A 19244-nucleotide genomic window follows, 5' to 3' on the forward strand; every position below is an offset into this window, starting at 1 on the left:
GGAGGAAATCTCTCCTTTAACAAAAAGAATGCCTGTGTCTACACCCTTCGCCAAGGGAAGGGTGTCACTTAACTGTATGCCAGATAGATAGGGTGGAAGTTGATGCTTAAAAAATAAAGAAGAAACAAAACACATAACCAAGAGACACCATTAAAAATGGCTATGAAGTTGGCATATTTAAGAACTACACAAAGTGTATGCCTTTGGGAGAGGTCCAAATAATCCCAAACTGAAGGGGTTCAAATTCTGATATACTGTGGCTATCATTAAGTTCTAGCATTTCTATAGGCATCAACTGTTGGGTTTTTTGGTTTTCTGTTTGGTTTGGGGTTTTGTTTGTATGTTTTTTCTATCATGAACAGTCTTTTGAAGGCTAAGACTTAAATATTCCTATGTGTGTGGGAAAACTTGCCTTGTAACAAACACTGGAGTAAGAGGTCAGATACGTCAAGTGATCACCGTTTACACAGAGGTAACTGGTCATGAAACCTACCAAGCGAACAGTATTATATGGAGGCAATTTAACAAGGAGGTGTGGAGACTGAATAAATGCACAAAGTTCAAAGATTTTTCTCTTTATTTAAACACAAATACATTTACAGCATGCAGGTAAGTTAAAACTATATGGCGTCTTCCCCAAACCAATTGTTTTAATGCATCTTAAGTGTACTGAAGTTAAATCATGTTACACAGGTAGACTTGTCCTCATGTCAAATTTAGAGTTACACAAAGTAGTAAGTCAGCATTTAAATTATGTAAATAATTTAGTTGTTCACCAGAAATAAATATTATTTCACCAAGTTCCTACCCTAAACCATCTTTTAAAAAATATGATCTAGAGGAACATAAAAATAAGAACAATTCAAAGACTGCAAGCTGAAACAGCAGTGTTGAACATTTTCTGTATAGACTGAAGATTTTCATTTACAAAAAAGCAGTAATTGTCCTGTCCAGCTGACCTATGACAGCCAAACCAGAAATCAAAAAAAGTTGTGAAGTTGTGGGTTTTTTTCTTTTTTTTTAATTTTTACATTAAGAGGCAGTTCTTGGTAAACTTTGTAAGAGGTTTAAAATAAAAAAAAGTTTAAATACAAAAAGGTGATGTACGCTGAGCTACAGGCTAGTTACCATTTAAGTTACTTTTTAAACACAGCAATTTTCAGCACCAAAATCCATGATAATTAACTACAGCAAAGAAACCCCCATTCACAGGCATGAGAAAAAAAAATCCTGCTTCATCTGAATGCATGTTAAAGAAAGTGGGTTTTTTTGATTTTATGATTGCATATTAACAAACCTGTAGTTAATACTGAGGAAGATAACATACAGTGCTGTTCCCATTATGAGTCATTTCATTCAAAATAGTTTGCTATTCCTTTTTTTTATTCTCCTTAGTATGCTGTCTTTAATCGTGCTCTAAAACCACTGCAAGTTTGGAGTGCTTGGCAGCCTTAATGAACAAAACAGTCTTAAAAGCTGAAAACTCCAAAACAGTGAGATTTCTGACTGACACACTCAACCTTTAAAAATCAAACTATTAAAAATTCAGACTACCGTAGACATAGAAAAAAGTGGTTCAAGGTCTAAAATCTGACTACACTCCATCATAATATAAATATTTTGTCTATCTGTAATATAAAAGTTGAAAGTGATTTCCTGTCTGAACAGTCAGTCGCTACTGTTCCCACAGTAACTGGTGAATTCCCAGCAAAGAATTCAAGCCAGAACACCAAGTGGTACCAACTGGTTCTGAAAAGCTCATCAAAAGCTTTCAGTAACACCAAGTTCCTTCTTTCTCAAAGACCTGGCAACTAATTTCTACCAGAAGGCAGCTGCTCTAAACACGGTAGTGGCTAAACCCTATGAATAAGTTAAGCAAATTGTACTATAAAATTTTAACCCCCCAATTCAGCTCAGTGGGAGGACTGGAGCTCAAAACAAACAAAAAACCAACCATGCTTCCTGTTGTTAGCCACTTTACAGGACTTTATTGCAAAGAGAAGAAAAATATTCAACAACTACTACTTTGGACATTTCATATACCTACTTACAAATGGATTACAAAAACAATTCAGGGTAGCACTTTATTTATTATCTTTTTTAAACACATGTGCCTGGGGTTTCCAGATATATCACTTTTTAAAAGTTGTATCCTTTATTAGTGGATCTGAATTCATCGGCCAGTTGCTGAAAAAAATAGTTTCAATTGAAAGTTAAAATTTTAGTCAAAAATTCCAGTACTATGTATGTAGTGGAATATCAAGTTAGATTTTAGATGGTGCTCATTTCGCTATTGTAAAGTAGCAAAAGGGAACCATGACAGATACAGATAAATGGACAGACAGGCTCATCAGAATGAAGCAGAATGTTTTCACTCCAAAAGACTGTACTGTGCAAAAATCAGGAACAGGACAGCTAGAATAATCCATTGCCAAAGTCTTGATAGTAAACTTAGGTTTACTCTTCTTACTGTACAATATTTAATTCTAAATAACCCAATAAATGGGCATTTAATGAGATAACAGTTAAACAGCCTAGTTCATATTGAACTCTATAGTTCTGTGGTGTAGCCATCGCAATGCCTTATGGCAGTTGTCGTAAGCACACTCCAGTATTCTTACACTGTACAGATTTAGTTCCAATGCTCTATGTAGCAGTCCAAGAGAAAACTGTAATGTAGAGTGCCGTTTTAATTCAGTGGGACATGTAGTGTTATGTGAAGAAGTGATAAAAATGAAAGTATACTTAAACACTGTTGCACATTCCCTAAGACAGTAAGATGAACACAAATTAAGCTAGAAAACTGGAACTAAGATTTTCTTAACGTACATTCAGCTTGGCACAGTGCAGACTAAATTTAAGACATGAAAGACAAACTGTGTAATGAGCAGAGCTACACTTTAAGTAACGTCATTTTTCAAGACGCCAAAATTGCACTCTAGGTTGGTTTTTTTTTTGGGAATCAGATAGCAGAATTTGTAGAAGGGGGAAGAGCTGTACAGGCCAGGTATAATTTATACATTTTCAAAAAAATAATCCTACAGTCCCCAAAGGGAAAGATTATTGTCATGGAATGACTCCCTCTACACGATATCCAATCCTCCTCACACTGCATTTACTTTTCAGCAACTGTAAATGAGAAAAATAATAAAGTTAAGTGCTTGTACCTCATAAGCCAAAAAGCAAAGTTATTTACATTTACAGTAGACCGTACTCACTACTTACATAGCCTTTAAGAGCCCAGTTCTTAGACCACTTATCTAAGTGCTAATAAAACATATACTTCAGAATAAGACCTTACACAATTCAAAGCATTTAACAATGCTGTCTGTTAGCAAAAAAATGTACAGCACAATAAACTGACTGGGTATCCAATCTTGATTGCCTTAATGGAGTAAACATTACAAACACAACACAATTATAACCCAGCTCCACTTCCCATGAGCGTTGCTACTTTTTCAGACCAGTCAGAGCTGTCTGGATACCACCTACCAGCTGCTGCGAAGTTTTAACTTTGCTATTTTGGAAGATGAAATAGGAATGGCATTCATCATCCTAGAAAACTTTGATTTGCACAGAGAAATAACAATTTATCATATCTGTATTTCTTTAATGTTTCCAGAATAATTCATTAAATGGTGGTCTCCATATGCAGAACAGTACCTCATGTTCCTATTGTACCAAAAGTTCTTCTCTAACCAGAGATTCAGATGCTTTCTATGCAATACTTCCAAATTACTGAACATTTAAGAATAATATAATTTTTGAACTTAATTTCTGAATGTTTTCTGAAGAAAACCGTATTAAAAAGATACTAGCAAGCCAGAAGAATTTAAAATGCCCACTCCTTTCCCAATCACTAGCTAATGGCCATGACTGGTAACTACCTCCAATTGACTGTTTTCACATTTTGTTCTACTCCAGTGGAACAACTCCAGAACTACCATTTCACAACACACACCAGTTTTATAACAAAAGCAGCAGTGTTAGTCGCATGTACATGTACACTGTTCCTGTAACTATAAAATTCAGTTTGAAAAGTTAATCTGATCATTCAAGTAATCCTATGCCACAGAATGAACTGTAATAAAACCAAAGTGGTTTAATCACACATTTAAGTTGTCCTACAAGACAAACTTACACTTTGTCTTGCCGTCCTCCACCTCCACGCAGTGCAACTGGCTGGCTGTTCTGAGTGAATGCACCTCCACCACGAATTGCACTTGGATGAGTTGGAGAAGCTGCTGGATGCTGGCCGGGACGGATAGGCTTAGCTGCATGAAAAGAAGTATGACTTACAAATATATACATCACGATTTTACCTTTGATTATTTAAATTCACTAATACTTTATTTTACAGTATCCCAAATGCAATAATAAAGGTTGAATGCATTTTGAATAAAACAAGTTTAGGAGATGGCATTCTGGGAACATAACAGATTAGTGTCAACTAATTAGTTCAGCAAGCCCTGAAGAATGGACAAGGTTTTTGTTTTATTGTCCCTACCAGAATTAAAGCTAGAAAAGCTTTAGATAACCACTATCTTCACTTGTATTATCTACCCCACCTAATATATTTCCCTGTGACAGTCCTGTTTCTTGGCAGTAAGAACTCAATTGCTAGGCAAAGTTTCATGAGGCTTATATTCCTCTAGCATCATGAAGGAATCATTATATCCTGCAGTATTTCCCAGATCTAGCTGATCAATAAGCCCCTAGTTACTCTACTCTGTAAGTAGTTCTGCATACAGATTACTCCATAGATAACACTGGTTCATCAACTTCTTGCAACCGTATAAAAATAAAACTTGCTCTATTACAGAATTAAAAAAACAGTAGTTTTGACAAGTAATTCACAAGCTGCAATATACTTTGATAAACAAACTATATTTTCAATCCATGTTGCACTAGCCTTTAACAGGACATGCACAACGGTATCACTTTACAAAGTTCTGTAATATTAAACAGAAGCATTTAAAGTTTCAGCAGGTAAGAGGGAATATAAAGTACCTACAGGTAGCAACTGCATCAAAGAAACACTTCTCAAATTCTGCCTCCAGTAAGACATAACTAGTTCATCTAGGTATTTAAGTACAAAAGGCTTTATACCTGTGGTAAGCTCCCTAGAGAGTTCTGTTTGTCTTCTTAGAGATCACTTGCAAAAAAGGTAAGACAGGAAAATAGTTGTCTTTGAACCACCACTTGAAGTGACCAAGAAGAAAAGTGTTACAGCTTTACTCTGCAACAGCTCTTTGCAGATCCACAGAGGTGTCCCTGCCCATGGCAGGGGGGTTGGAACTAGATCATCTTAAGATTCTTTCCAACCCTAGCTATTCTTTGATTCTATGACAGAAAATAGATCATGTTCATGCATGCAGTTCCAACTAACACTGAAAGATGCACAAAGATAAGAAAAAAAAAAAAGGATACAGATGAAACTTTAGGGGCATGGGATTCTTTACTAACCAATTTGCGCAGAATGTCCTCTTCTGGCCATATTCTTGGATCTTACAGCTTCTTTTATACGATCTACTTCTTGCTGATACCGTTTACGATCACGAGAAGCATTCTCTTTGGCTTCCTTCAGTGCAGACTCCAAAGCTTTAACTCTTTCAGCTGTAGCTCTAAGTCGCTTCTCCAGTTTAGGAAGTTCACAGCGAAGATCTGCATTGTCACGTACCAGCTACAAAACCAGAATTACTTTCTTGGTATCTCTCTTCAACAAAACACCCTTCCACACTTAAGCAGGCAAAGCAGTAGGGCTACTGCGTATTTTTTGCCTAAGACTTAGTAAATCTAACAGTTCACCAGTAAGTTTGTCATTTGAAAATCAGTTATTGTGGAAGAATATGCTAGCCAACATAAGCAATAAATGCCTACATTTTTCAGTCAGACATCCGCAAGACTGATACAAGCTCTAAATGCTAACTTGGATCTTCTTCAGTTTAAAAGCAGCTATTTTGTTACATATCCACATGTAGTTTTAGCTACTAATTTACTTTACAGGAAAACTTCAGCCTATTGTTTTTTATCAAGAGACATACTCAAGATATAGAAGTATTTAATTATAAATGTTAATTTATGACCAATATGCATTTCGTCACTTTATAATAAAGCACCTTAAGTAGTCTGGTTTTAATTAACACTTGAAATTAAGCTTCATTATACCTGCTTGTGAACTTTTGTAAGCTGTTCAAGATTATTCTCAAGGAAGGAGATCTTCTGTTTTTGTGCAGCACTGCCTCCTGTATCATCTGAGTCAATCTCAGCACTCTGCAGTAACAAAGGCATGGGGAGGGAGAGAGGAGGCTGAGTAAAAATCTGAACTTGCATATTAAGACCAAGCCAGAAAAATTACACTGCAGAAATATCAATTCCAATTTAGTTCCACACCAAAATTTATGTAGCATTATCAGAAACACCAAGTTTCACTACAGCACCACATTACCTTTTTCACTCTAGTAGCCAGATCTTGAACAAACAGCTTCCGGAGATTGTGAAGAGTCTGAAGTTCTTTTGCCTACAGTTAAGGACAGGAAATTAAAAAAACAAAAAACAAAACAAAACAAACAAAAAACAAAACAACAACAACAAAAAAAACCACACCACCAAAAAAACAACAAACAAAAAAAAACCACCAAAAAACCCAAAAAAAACAAAAAAAAAACCAACCAAAAAAAACCACCAAAAAAACCCAAACCAAACAAACCAAACCATCAAAAACCCACAAAAACAAAAAAACCCCAAACAACCAACAAACCCCCAATTCCCCCCCCAAAAAAAAACTTTGAAGGAAAAAAAACCCAAAAAACCTCAAAATAATCAAAACCAACCCAAACGAATATTGTTTTGGAATATATTCTATCTTACCACGGTCTCTTCCAAACCCTTTAAGTCTTGCCTTGCTTGTTCCCGTCTGTCCTGCATAACCCTAAAAGAGAATAAATTCATCCTGAAACATTTGAGCAAAACCGGAAGTTTTAACGTTTTGGGAGACTAGAGTGATGATCACTATATGGTACAAATGAAAAATATCTTTCAGTTGAAGTCCTCAATTAAAGATGTAGCCAATAGATGATATGACCCTCAGAAGTCCATGTGGAGTTGGGGTAGAAGCGAGGGAGTTGCAGGATAAAAAGAGGGAAGTACTTTTGAGGAATACAAACAAGTACCTCCAGATGCATAAATTTTAAGTTTCTAGAGTAGGTAAAGAAAGACTCTCAGACGCAGGTCCTAGATGGAATACGAGGGGAGAACTTGCCCTATACATGTTCTTAGCTCTGACCAGCTGAGATGACAAGCATCCCGTGACAGATTATGAACCTTTTCTTTGTTTTGCTCTACCCACCTCACCTCAACACAGCTGTCAAAGCTAGCATCATGAAAAACAATCTCAGTTTACAGGAATATAACCTAATAATGATCACTTCACAGAGCTTCTGTCTTCCTGCTGTGAAAGCATTTACTGCACTGCTAATGTTCTCTCTCAGGATTCTAAGGCAGTGCAATTACTCAGATGACAGGACACATAAAAAGAACACGGACTTTTTATGACTCAAGGTTGGAATAGGAGGGCCAGGCACTGCATGAAAATGAAGCATTCCTAAGTAGCCAAAAACCTTCTCTTCCTCTTGAAATTTCTCCTCACTTGGCCAGTTCCACTATTAGTTCACAGCTAAATCATTAAACATTTAAGGTAATACTCTAAAGAATATCTCAGCATTCTATCAATTTTCCAGACCTCATAATTTTATTTCCAATTTTAAATATGAAGGCAGTCTAAAGGTTCTCTTTTTAATAGGTATATCATACAGTGAGAGCCACTTCATCCTATTAGGTCACTAGGTTTTAAAATGTCAGTTTTCACACACACATATTTTTTATACACCATTTTCACTTACGTAAGTTCATGCAGCTTTCTACTTTTCTCCTGATCAGTTGCTTTCAACTTCTCATGCTCAACTCTAAGACGCTCCTGTTCAAGCATCATCTTCTGGTTTTGGCTGAACATAGAAAGTAATTTACATTATATGTATATATCAGCTGAACCTGTTAGATATCACATTCACTAAAGCAACACAAGTTACAAAGAGACTGTTGGAGGAGTGTGCCTTCCATACTCCTTCCCACTACACTGTGCTTCTATACTGACAGAGTCCAGAGACATGTGGCACTACTAAAATAAAGACAATTACTTACTCTTGAAGTTCAGTGATAAGTTTCTCCTTTGCATCAACTTCATCTCTTAGGCTACTGATTTGTTTCTGATGTGTCTCACGATGGCTTTGAATTTGCTGTTCCACAGCTTGCTATTAGAAAAAAACCAGTATGTGTTATGTGTTTTAAGAAGTTGACATACTTAAAACTAAAAAAAAAAAAAAACAAACAAAACCAACCACCCTAAAAACCCAATGAAATTAACTTACCTTGACTTCATTTGCAGTTTGAACCTTATTTAGATGCTCTTTCTCCATCTCATGGACTTTTTCTAGTAGGGATAGAGGAGAGAAAACAGGTAGCTAAGCTATCACAAGAAAGATGGAGTTAATTCTCCCTTCCCAATGCCTTAAAATTGGGAAAAAGTCCCCTCCCACCACAAAGATTGATTAATTCAATACCATCTTTAATTTAACCCTATCTGCAGCAGTTTTTTCCAACAGCATTTTCCTGTTGATTTATTCTACATGTTCAGTAGCAAAAAGCTATTTTGTAGTGATTCCCTTCAATCTAAATAGAACAATTGTCTATTTATCACTATATACTTTAAGGATGCTGGTGAGTGGGGTGTAAGGAGGTAATCCCTACCCTGTGCTCGGAGCTGAACTAATTCTTCACTAAGGGAATCCACAGACTCTTCCAGTTGCCTCTTTTTCTGTTCCACATTCTGAAGATACTCAGTCAAAGACTTGATCTTGGCTTCATGCTGGAGAATGGAAACATTCATTTACTTTGGAAGCAGGTATCATAGAATTATATCAGCATGAACAGTTTATACTTATTTTTAAACAAGTAACTTGATCTCAAAACAAAAATGGTACCAACTAAAGTATATGACTACTCAAGTAGATCTGTAATGCAGCCTGTAAGACAATGTCTTTATTCTGGATAGGAATTACATACATTTTTGACTGTTTTAAATGCTAAAGAGAGGCCCACTGTATTTAGAAGAGGGCACTGAAATATGCATCTCCTCATTTAAAAAAATGAGATAACCATCTGTATGTAAAACAAAATATAGAAAAATTAAATTGCACATGTAGCTCACAATTTTCAGAGATGTTAGAAGTCACATTACTGATTTCTTCTAACAATTACATTAAAATGGCCTTTCTCGCATTAGAAGTAAATGTAATGTGCTATGCAATCCTACTGTGATTTTACTGTGCTGTTGCTATCTTTCCCACTTCCAACTTGCTGTGTTAGTAGGCAGAGTGCTCACTAGCCACTGCTTCTGTAAGACTTGTGTTTGTAAAGAAACCTGTGATGGAGAACATGTGGACCCTAACATTTAATACAAGTGCTACAAAAGCATTATTAGGCTACAGACATACTGCAGAGATTCTGACCTCCTGTCACACAATTACTCAGAAGCATTCAAATCAAAAAGAGTGAGGATACAGCTGAATCTATGGCGGATCACAATATACCTTGTTAGGTGTCAAAAAGAAATTGCAACTTTCTTCTTTTCCCCAGCAGGTTAATGAATTCCTAAGGACATTCAGAAAGTCTCTTGTAAAGAAACATTTACCTGTGAGATACGGAGCTGACACGCAGCTAACTCCTTTTCGTTTTCTTCCATTTTCTTATTGCTTTCAGTCTGTGTGCCTTCTAACTGTTTGCAACGTTTTACCATTGTTTTTACTTCTGATTTCATTTTGCTAATATACAGTCTCGCAACAGTGAATTCTTCATCTATCATGCCAGTTCCCTCAGGCTGCTGAAAAGTGTGGAATGACACATTTAGAGAGATCAGATAATGAAAACAAAGGTGAGCTGAAGCAACTTTGTGCCCAATACACATCCCCCACCTTGACTGACAGTCAGAGCATTTAAACACAAAACCATAATTTTCAGATTGATTATTGAGAAATTTGCATAAAGGTATTGAGTCATGTAAAGAGGAAAATACGGTTTACTACAGCTTTCTAACACTGCTTACCTTCTTGTCCTACAGTGATCTTCTAGATTTAACTTTTATTTCAGTTTCCCATTCTGCTACTGTAGCTCAGCATCAGGTTTCCAAGATGATGCTGTTTACTATGACCACTTCATACAGCAATTTAACAATATGAATGAAACTGCTACTTCAGAAAAAAATCATACCTGCTCTTTCTTTTCTGCTTGATACGTGAATTAAGTCACAGCATAAGCAACAGATAAGCTTATGTTCAAACTATTAACATACATGAGGCTTCCTATGGCGGTTTTTACCACACTAAAAAAACTGACCCCACATATCCACAATGTATATGTGTAATATATGGCATCAAAAATTACACTGACTAATTCTTACCTTGACATCATTATTTCCTACTGCAATTCCTATCTCTGCAAGATCTTTCAGTAAGGAGGCCATCATTTCTGTAGCTCGTTTCTTCTGATGGTTGGTCATTTCTTTAAGTTTCTGAAGCTCTGCATCTATACTGGCTAGAGTAACCTATAGAAAGAAAGAAATCACACTTCAATAAACAAAACATGCTCCTGTTTTTAGAACTAGCTTCATACTAATTAAACATAGCAACATATGGTTGCCTCCTGAAATATCCCATTTTCATGCCTAAACCCAGGCTGGTATCAATGTATGTGAATATACCATATAGTAAAAATTTAGAAGTTTTGGAGTTACGTTTCATTCAGAAGAAATACTGCTAAGTGCTGGAGACAGATGCCTTCAGCTAACAAAATATAATCTTACAGCTCTGCAACAAAATTCATGTCAACATTGTTTAACAGCAGAGTTATATACAGCTGAATATTGAAGAATTGCAATGGACAGCAAGTCCAACACTCTTCACTGTATTTGGTAAAGGAGAACCATATCAGCTTTTCCTGCAGAGCTTTTAATCCTCTCCTACTTTCAAATCACAAAAAGGCATCCAGTTCCAAGAATTCAGAATCACTACACTTACTCTAGAGCAATTTTTCAGCTCATTTGACCTGCTGTGGTTCTAACGGCTGCAGCTGAGCAGTTTACATACTCAGAAGTTGTCTGGTATTTGTTCTCCAGTTTTAAAAATATGCCAGAAATTTTAAAGCAGAAAAGTTTCAGCAAGTGATGATACCAAAGGATGACTGCTGCATAGTTTAGCTGTGACAGGCTGAGAACATGAAAATGTCTTAATTTTACTACATCTCAGAACAGTTGCTGCTTTCTTGGGGATTGAGTTATTCATAACACTCAGTGGACATGAGCTGCAGTATCTAGAATCACTTGGCTATCTATAAACTAATTAAAACCAACCATACAAACAACCACCAAGAAAAAACAAACCACAGACTGATACACACATACAGCTAGCCTACTCCACCAAGTTTTAAATGCTGCTCGTAGGAACACCAGAGACCATCTGACTTTCACCCAACCTTCAAGTGGTGCAAGTTACCAATGAAGATTACACAGCTCAAAATACTTAGAAGTTTAAAGAGAAGTTTCATGATCTCATGAACATCACTTTAATGCCAGTGTTCTGCCTAGTCAAACCTTACTAACTGAAAACTGAAAGACACGTGCACTAGGGAGACCCAGACCCACTCAATTTTCATCTTCAAGAACAGAGTTCAAGAGGCTTGTGCCATCACATATTCTGTCTGCAATACCAACAGCTATGCTGATACTTTCCAGTACTTATAATTTTAGAATTGTGGGTAGAGTATTAACTGTTTAAAACTGACTGAAGTCTGCCAAATAATTGGCTACCAAAACTGTCAGACAATTCAGAACCTACGCAGGTATGTAATGAAGCATATGGTATTCACCCTGTGGGACTGGTGCTGCATCTGTATTTTAACCAGAGCAATCTTTTGGAATATGTCCTCAATGTTCAGGACTACTCCTTTCAGAAGGTACAATAAACAGCCTATTTTTGAAGGCATCAAATTATAAGGTATTTTAGGTGCCATAAATGTAGCATGCAAATACACGTTCCTTTCAAGAAAAGCTGTAGCATGTTCACTGCAATTTCAAGATTGGAAAGAGCAGATTCTTAACTGAGGATTACCCCACCTGCACCAGAAAGACAAAAAAATGGAGTCAGATCACCTGCATGTAAGTGAGAGAGTTAACTTCTGATATCTAGGATTTTTCTGAATACCCTTCAGGAAGTAAAATGCTACAGGTGCTAAAAAGATGAGAGCTATCAAGGTCAACATTCACTGTGCATTCTTGTGAAGCTTACGGTTTTGAAAAACATCATCCTTCACTAAAAATAAAGGAGTTTTAGACTTCTGCTCCCATTTTCCCTTGTGAAAAATCTTTAAACAACTTCAAGCAAGAAATACAGGTGAGGCAAGAGAAGTTACACTGGAGACTGTCAGTAATTTCTTACACCAATTTCATACCGATTTTTGATTGAGTTCATCACTAAGCAGTTCGTATTCCTTTGCCTTATCTTCTACTTCCTGAGACTTCTGATCATAATTGACAGCTAATTCTTCAAGGGCTTGTAAGACCTCTTTCACTTCTTCTTTAGAGGCATCATTTTCAGCCTGAAGGCGATTCAACTCTGCTTGCAGGTTGTCTTGGTCCCGTCTGGTGGATGCTAGCAGCTGCAACATTGAGAGAGATTTATTTAAAATTACAACAACGAATAATCATAAGGAAAAGCCTATGTTAAGTTGAATCTTATTAATGCTTGTAGCTACTACAGTAGCTTATATCTACATTTTTAGTGTCTAGCATTATGCAGTAAGGATGCCAAGGACAGGTAAAATCAGTATCACAAACAATTAAATTTATAATCTATATTAAGTATTTTCAAAATGGAAGTGATTAAAAATCAAGACACATATGGACAGCAACTGGAAATGCACATGCAATATTGCAAGTTCTCAAAAAAACCACACTACTCATGAGGCTGAAACTGTCAACAGGCTAGGGACTAAACTTCCAGCATCTTAACTATTAGATGCTCCAGAATATCTGGACAAAGGGAACAGCTGGTAAAGAGGCAGATTAATTTACTTAAATAAGATTATACAGTAGGTCCAACTTCCCAAGTCCTAGACACATCTTCTTCTTGCCATGCACAAAAAGATCATAATTTTCTAATGTTTGTGCTAGACAGAATTATTTTTTTCTAGTATCTTGGCTAAAGGAAATTAATAGTTTCATTAAATGGGGAAAATACCTATTAATAATTAAGTTATATCACTGACAACATGTGCAGACAAATCATTTGAATGTTCTAGCAAGTATGGTCTAAAGTAACACATGGATACTTTGTTTTTCTTTATAGACCATTAAATTTCCTTTCTCTCTGTACAGCAATTGACCAAAAGTAAAACCTGAAATGGATTTCTTACAGTAAATCAAGGTATATTCAGTTTTGACAAACTGCTAACTTTGCATGGGGAATAACAACTGCTGGTATCTTTGCATAAAACACTTAAAATTCCTTCAGTTTTCATGGTTCAAGAAAACTGGTTTAAATTAGCTATTAGCACAGAGTAAGTGGGAAGAATGAACAGGCAGAGCATTCAGATAAGAAATAAGAGAGAACTATTGTACAGTAGTAAGCCATCATCCTACTCCCTGGTTATGAACTGTGACCTACTGACAACATCTCAAATTTCTTTAAAGGAAAGACAAATAAAGACGCAAGAGTGAAACTTACCTCTTCCTGATCCAACATTTGTGTTTTCAGTTTTTCTACTAGCTGGCTCTGCTGATTAATTTCTTCATCCTGCAGTTCAAGTAAGACTATGTTCAATAAACTAACAAATACCACTCAGGAAAAATAATCCAAGAGATAGCAGATGTTAGACATCTAACTTTTCCATATTCTGAGACAAATACACAATTGAAAGCAATAAAAGTAATCTGACTAATCCATCAGGCTCTTAACCTAGCGCATGTCTTAACAAAGACAAAAAACTCTTCAAAGACAAAACTCTTATACCTGTGCTTTTGCAAGTTTTCTCCAAGTTGTTCTAACTTCCAAGAACGAATGAAGAACTAAAAGATTTGTTTCCTCTCCAAATTCAGTACCATTGCTTAAATTTCAAATTATGTTCAAATAAAATATGTGTAACATGGAAGGAAAAAAAATGCTGTTTTCAAATTACATATATCCCTGCTTTCTCATTATTTTCCTTTCCGGTGCAGTACTGTTTCAAAAGTCAAGAATATTCTACACCCAGGAAGTAGAAATACCATTCAAGATTCTCATTAACTTTTCCTTACTAACTTTCATTTTTATCCTTTTTTCCAATGTACTGATACTTCAGTTTTCAGGACATTATTTTAGTAGCACCAGATAAGACAACTTTGATTTCTCTTAATCAGAGCTTCAGAATTGGAGCAGGCACTCCCAGCAAACACTCAAGTAAGCTGTACTAACAAATGAAGACTGTCAAATTAAATATTACATAACATAGTTCAAGATGTATTTCCAAGAGGTTTTACATTAAATAAGAATGGCATACCTTGTCATCCAGTTGTTTGTATAGTTTGGCGATTTCTTCCTCACATTTTCTTCTCTCAGCATCAGTGAAATTGCCAGTTACTCCAATTGTGGTAGCTGGCTTATCATTAACAACAGTAATATCCTTGTCCACTGCAAAAGCTTCCAAGTTAGCCTTCTCCTTGTCAAACTGTTCATCAACTGGTACAGTTTCCCCTTAAAGAAACGAATACACTGCTTTAGTATGATCAGCCATGTGGCATCTTCCATGACATTAGCCTTGAGAAGTATTACATAGTCCCTACTAACAGTACTGCTCTACGTTTAACATGCAGTTGACTTCATGTGATTAGATGATAAAAAACTTACCACTAGATCATCCAAATCATCTTCTGCTTACCATAGAACATTATATTTCAGACAGTTACTCTGCTATGAGCTCTAAATCTCAAACTCTATCTTCTAGAAAGGCACCTAACTTGCCCTGAAGACAGAAAATCCTTTCTTTTCCCTTGGTAGTCTATTTTGCTAGGTAATCATATTTACTTTTAAACTGCTTTGCTTCTCATTTAAAATATTTTTTTTTTCAGTTACACTTTTACCCTTTTATGTTTGTTAAGCCTTTTTTGATGAGAACACTTTACTAACTTGACATAGAAAAAATACCACACGATTTATCAGGGCACTTCTCTGGTAAACAAAACTAAATTCTTTAGTGCCTTATTACAAAATATTTTATGCACTGCTTGGAGCTCTTTCCAACACTCAAGTGTAGTTCTTCTAGAGTATTGACACAAGATACTGAACATTTCAGGTGTGGCCTCATACCATATCCATAAAAGATTTTTAATAACTAACGAAAAAAAAAAAGAAAGAAAAAACAAAACCACACAAAAACCCAACATAAACCCAACCAACCAGACAGGAAGAAACAAATAAAACAGAACCCCATATCTATTAGACTTATTTAAGTAAGCCCATTTTTCTCAGCCTTGCATCAGGATATGTGCAGTTATCTATAAGATTGCAAGATCATTTTCTACAGCTGCCAAACTCCAGAATACATCTGTAAATATGGCCTACATTCCACCTTCCCTGAATTTAAGCCTTCATATTTAACTTGGATTTTCTCTAACACTTGAATCGATAAGAAGTTAATTATGCAGGAAGAAAGAACGGGCACACATTTTGTGCTGTCAGCACTTTTGGGGTTTGGGTGAGTTTTTTTGCTCACTAACATGTCTGAGTTTTAAACCAGGACAAGATCTTATGATATTAATTTGAATTAGAAAACTGAACCTGAGGAAATATTTTATGCATTTGCAATTAATATCACTCTTTCTCCCCCAAAATAGTTTTTAGAATGTATGTATCTCTAGCTCTGCTAGAAAACCAAGCATTGATCAACCTAACACAAATATACTTGCAAACATTTGTGCCATTGATTATCTGAAGTTGTTCCAGTTGCAATGTAGTGAAAAATATGAAGTTCCAATGTCAACTTAATATCCTGGCTTTAATATTCTTATTACTATCTTGCATAGTCCTTTTACCTTTAGTACCCAGAAGACTAATTCAGTGCCTGTTGTCTTGCTTAAAGCTGGCAGAAGAAAAGTCAAAATGCTTCTTACCGTTCCGCCATCTGTTGAGTTCATTTTCTAGCCACTGTATGGTGTTACGCAGAGTCTTGTTTTTCTCTTTTTCCTTCTCATACTTTTTCTTCCACTGTTCTGCAGTGAGCTCCACGTTGACACAGACTGTGTTCTTAATGGTCTTTGCTCTGCACAGAAAAAGCAAAAAGATCTGAAACTTCATTTTTAAAAAAAGGAAGTAAAGTCTATTTAATAAAGTTTCTAGAGAGCACTGGTGAAAGTGTAAACATTCCCACCTCTTCCAAAAAGCTTATTTCTACTCCCTGTCAACTTACTATTCTTTCAGTTGGATTGATACAACTGCTCATTTTAACCTAAAAAACCATGAAGCTACTAGATCTCCATTAACCAAAATGGTGTCACAAGCTAGAAAGTTCAGATGTGATTGTCTGCGTTCAGTTAGGTGAATCTCATTCAAAGACATTAGGTTTGGAGATGAAATTACAGACTAGGAACATCACAGTATCACAGTATGTTAGAGACTGGAAGGGACCTCAAAAGATCATCTAGTCCAATCCCCCTGCCAGAGCAGGAACACCTAGATAAGGTTACATAGGAATGTGTCCAGGCGGGTTTTGAACGTCTCCAGAGAAGGAGACTCCACAACCTCCCTGGGCAGCCTGTTCCAGTGTTCTGTCACCCTCACTGAGAAGAAGTTTCTTCTCAAGTTTAAGTGGAACCTCTTGTGTTCCAGTTTATACCCATTACCCCTTGTCCTATCATTGTTTGCCATTGCGAAGAGCCTGGCTCCATCCTCATGACACTCCCCCTTTATATATTTATATACACTAATAAGGTCCCCCCGCAGTCTCCTCTTCTCCAAACTATAGAGACCCAGCTCCCTCAGCCTTTCCTCATAAGGGAGATGCTCCACTCCCTTAATCAATGAATACATTAACATGTATTCATGAAGTTAACATATAGGTCTTACTTTAGTGTCATACCTTACTTACCTCAGTAATTTTTCTGTACAGTTTCCTGCTAACAAATACCCCACATGAAAGATTAGAAGGGGTAAAAAGCTTAATGGTAGTCTGAAATCCACCCCTCACCCCCCCCCCCATTATGACTCCTTAGGCCCCTTTCTGCAAAGCCTTACTGGGCTTGATGACTACCAAAAGGCACATGATTTTCTGCTATGTGATATTTACGTAGGCTTCAGTTACTACAAGCTGGGGGTTTCAATACAAATTTAACATCCCTAGAAGGTTGAATTAATATAATAGACTAATTACAGTGCCTGAGATAGAAGAGTACTCTCTTAACTCCTGAAAAAGTCAAGAGCATGAGACGGTGAAACTACAGAGCTACAGCTGGAAGACATTTTTCAATAGCTCATTCAAGAAATACTTAAAGGAAAGACCTAGACTTTAAAAGGAGACCAATAAACCTCCACTGCTGCAGAATGCAGTCGTTATTCCACACCCACTAATTACCCATATTTTGCCAGGTTTTTAAGAACTTCTGAAGTCACTTACTCTACTTCCCATAATAAACAACTTACCTGGAAAGACCAGTAAAAAACTATCTTGTTGAACTAAAGTGCTTCCACTTACTTAGAGTTACACTAACAGTTAGTTATTTAGGTATACTAACATCTGTAACCAGATGAACTAAGCAAAATGCTGCCAGCTTCTGTAATGTGTTTCAGTAAATGAAGCGGTTAAATCTTGTGGTTAGGAACTGGATTATTATGATGAAGCACTAATAATAGAGTGGTAAAGAAGAGATACCTAACAAAATACCAAATTTTAAATGGGTACTTATAAATTCAATTACAAATGACACAGGAATGTAGAAGTATTAACTTAAATGGTACTGGAATGCTAGATACAGGAAACAGACCACATGACGTAATAAATTTTTTTATATAGTATAAGACAGATCACAACATTTCATCACACATACACTGAAGAATTACAGAAAGAAAGTAAACACTCTAATTAATTTGGTTTGAGAATCTTAACACTGTAACTTATTTCTCATTCTGCATTTATTTCTGAGCATAGTAAGTACAAAATACTAAGTCATTTACTCACCTTTGGCCAAACAGAAGAGTAGATTTAGTTTCAGATTCGTTGTAGGATGATGGAGAGCAGCAAATAACAATAGTGGTTCTGCAATTACCCCCTAGTGAATCTTGAAGGATTCTGGTCATTTTGCTATCACGATATGGAACATAAGTCTATCAAGAAAATGGTTAAACGAATCAGTCACATTTTTTCAGACACATTCAATTTGTTGAAATAAGAACTAAGCTTTTGTTAGGTTTAACCTCATTAGAAAGACACTGAATTCTACTTTAGTGTATAAATCATAAGAATGAACACACATGGGATGAAATAAAATTGTACTTCTATGTCTGGTAGCTTTGAAAACACAAGAAAATTTTCAGTATGATGCTCTAGGTCAATCAACATTAAATGTAACTTTACTGATCATCAGTTTCAACACAGTACAAGAGTAATGGCCATTTGCAATGTGTTGATGCAACTGGATTACTTTCAAAGACTCCATGCATATCTCTGAGGTCAGTACAGTGTTCCTGCGCAACATCATGTTCAGAGATGCAAGCCTTTAACCTTGTATAAAAATACAAGACAGAATACTTACACTGCTTTCAGCCAAAGCTGAGATGACATTTCCAAGAGCAGACAATGACTTGTTGATGTTCTTGGCCTCATCGAGCACAGCACCTTCTGCTCCAGTTTTACTAACCTACACAGTATTGCAGTAAATTACTAAATGCATCTTCAAAAAACACCTTCTACACTCAATATAAGTCTTAAGTAATCAAGTCAGTCTCCTCAACTTTGAGGTAGTCTCAAACCCCCATATCAAAACCCAAAAGACATACCACCTGCTCAGAAAAACATACCAGAGTCTTTATTAGCAAGAATTTGTGAGAACAGATTTTAGAGGCTGAATCTAACCTACATGAATGCTCTAGAAATGTACTTAGATATCAGCA

At 36.2% G+C, this 19244-nt stretch overlaps 1 protein-coding gene across 3 annotated transcripts in view; it reads right to left on the reverse strand.

Moving 5' to 3' along the window:
• Window positions 1-542: 542 nt before the first annotated feature.
• KIF5B (kinesin family member 5B) overlaps window positions 543-19244 on the reverse strand; it is a 33801-nt gene continuing 15099 nt past the window's right edge. For 2 of the 3 annotated variants that reach the window (XM_080639461.1, XM_080639459.1), the window contains exons 9-26: window positions 18887-18991; window positions 18313-18458; window positions 16253-16401; window positions 14644-14837; window positions 13833-13901; window positions 12559-12765; window positions 10514-10657; window positions 9749-9937; window positions 8806-8923; window positions 8427-8488; window positions 8200-8309; window positions 7902-8003; window positions 6871-6931; window positions 6449-6520; window positions 6169-6273; window positions 5467-5683; window positions 4142-4274; window positions 543-3129 (exon numbers count right to left, since the gene is read on the reverse strand). In XM_080639461.1, coding sequence (XP_080495587.1) covers window positions 3123-3129; window positions 4142-4274; window positions 5467-5683; window positions 6169-6273; window positions 6449-6520; window positions 6871-6931; window positions 7902-8003; window positions 8200-8309; window positions 8427-8488; window positions 8806-8923; window positions 9749-9937; window positions 10514-10657; window positions 12559-12765; window positions 13833-13901; window positions 14644-14837; window positions 16253-16401; window positions 18313-18458; window positions 18887-18991 — 2190 coding nt within the window. In that variant the 3' untranslated portion in view covers window positions 543-3122. The remainder of the gene's footprint in view (window positions 3130-4141; window positions 4275-5466; window positions 5684-6168; window positions 6274-6448; window positions 6521-6870; window positions 6932-7901; window positions 8004-8199; window positions 8310-8426; window positions 8489-8805; window positions 8924-9748; window positions 9938-10513; window positions 10658-12558; window positions 12766-13832; window positions 13902-14643; window positions 14838-16252; window positions 16402-18312; window positions 18459-18886; window positions 18992-19244) is intronic. The other variant, XM_080639460.1, reaches the window with a different exon arrangement.

The sequence above is a fragment of the Psittacula echo genome (assembly GCF_963264785.1).
Source record: "Psittacula echo genome assembly, chromosome: 2".
Classification (NCBI taxonomy): Eukaryota; Metazoa; Chordata; class Aves; order Psittaciformes; family Psittacidae; genus Psittacula; species Psittacula echo.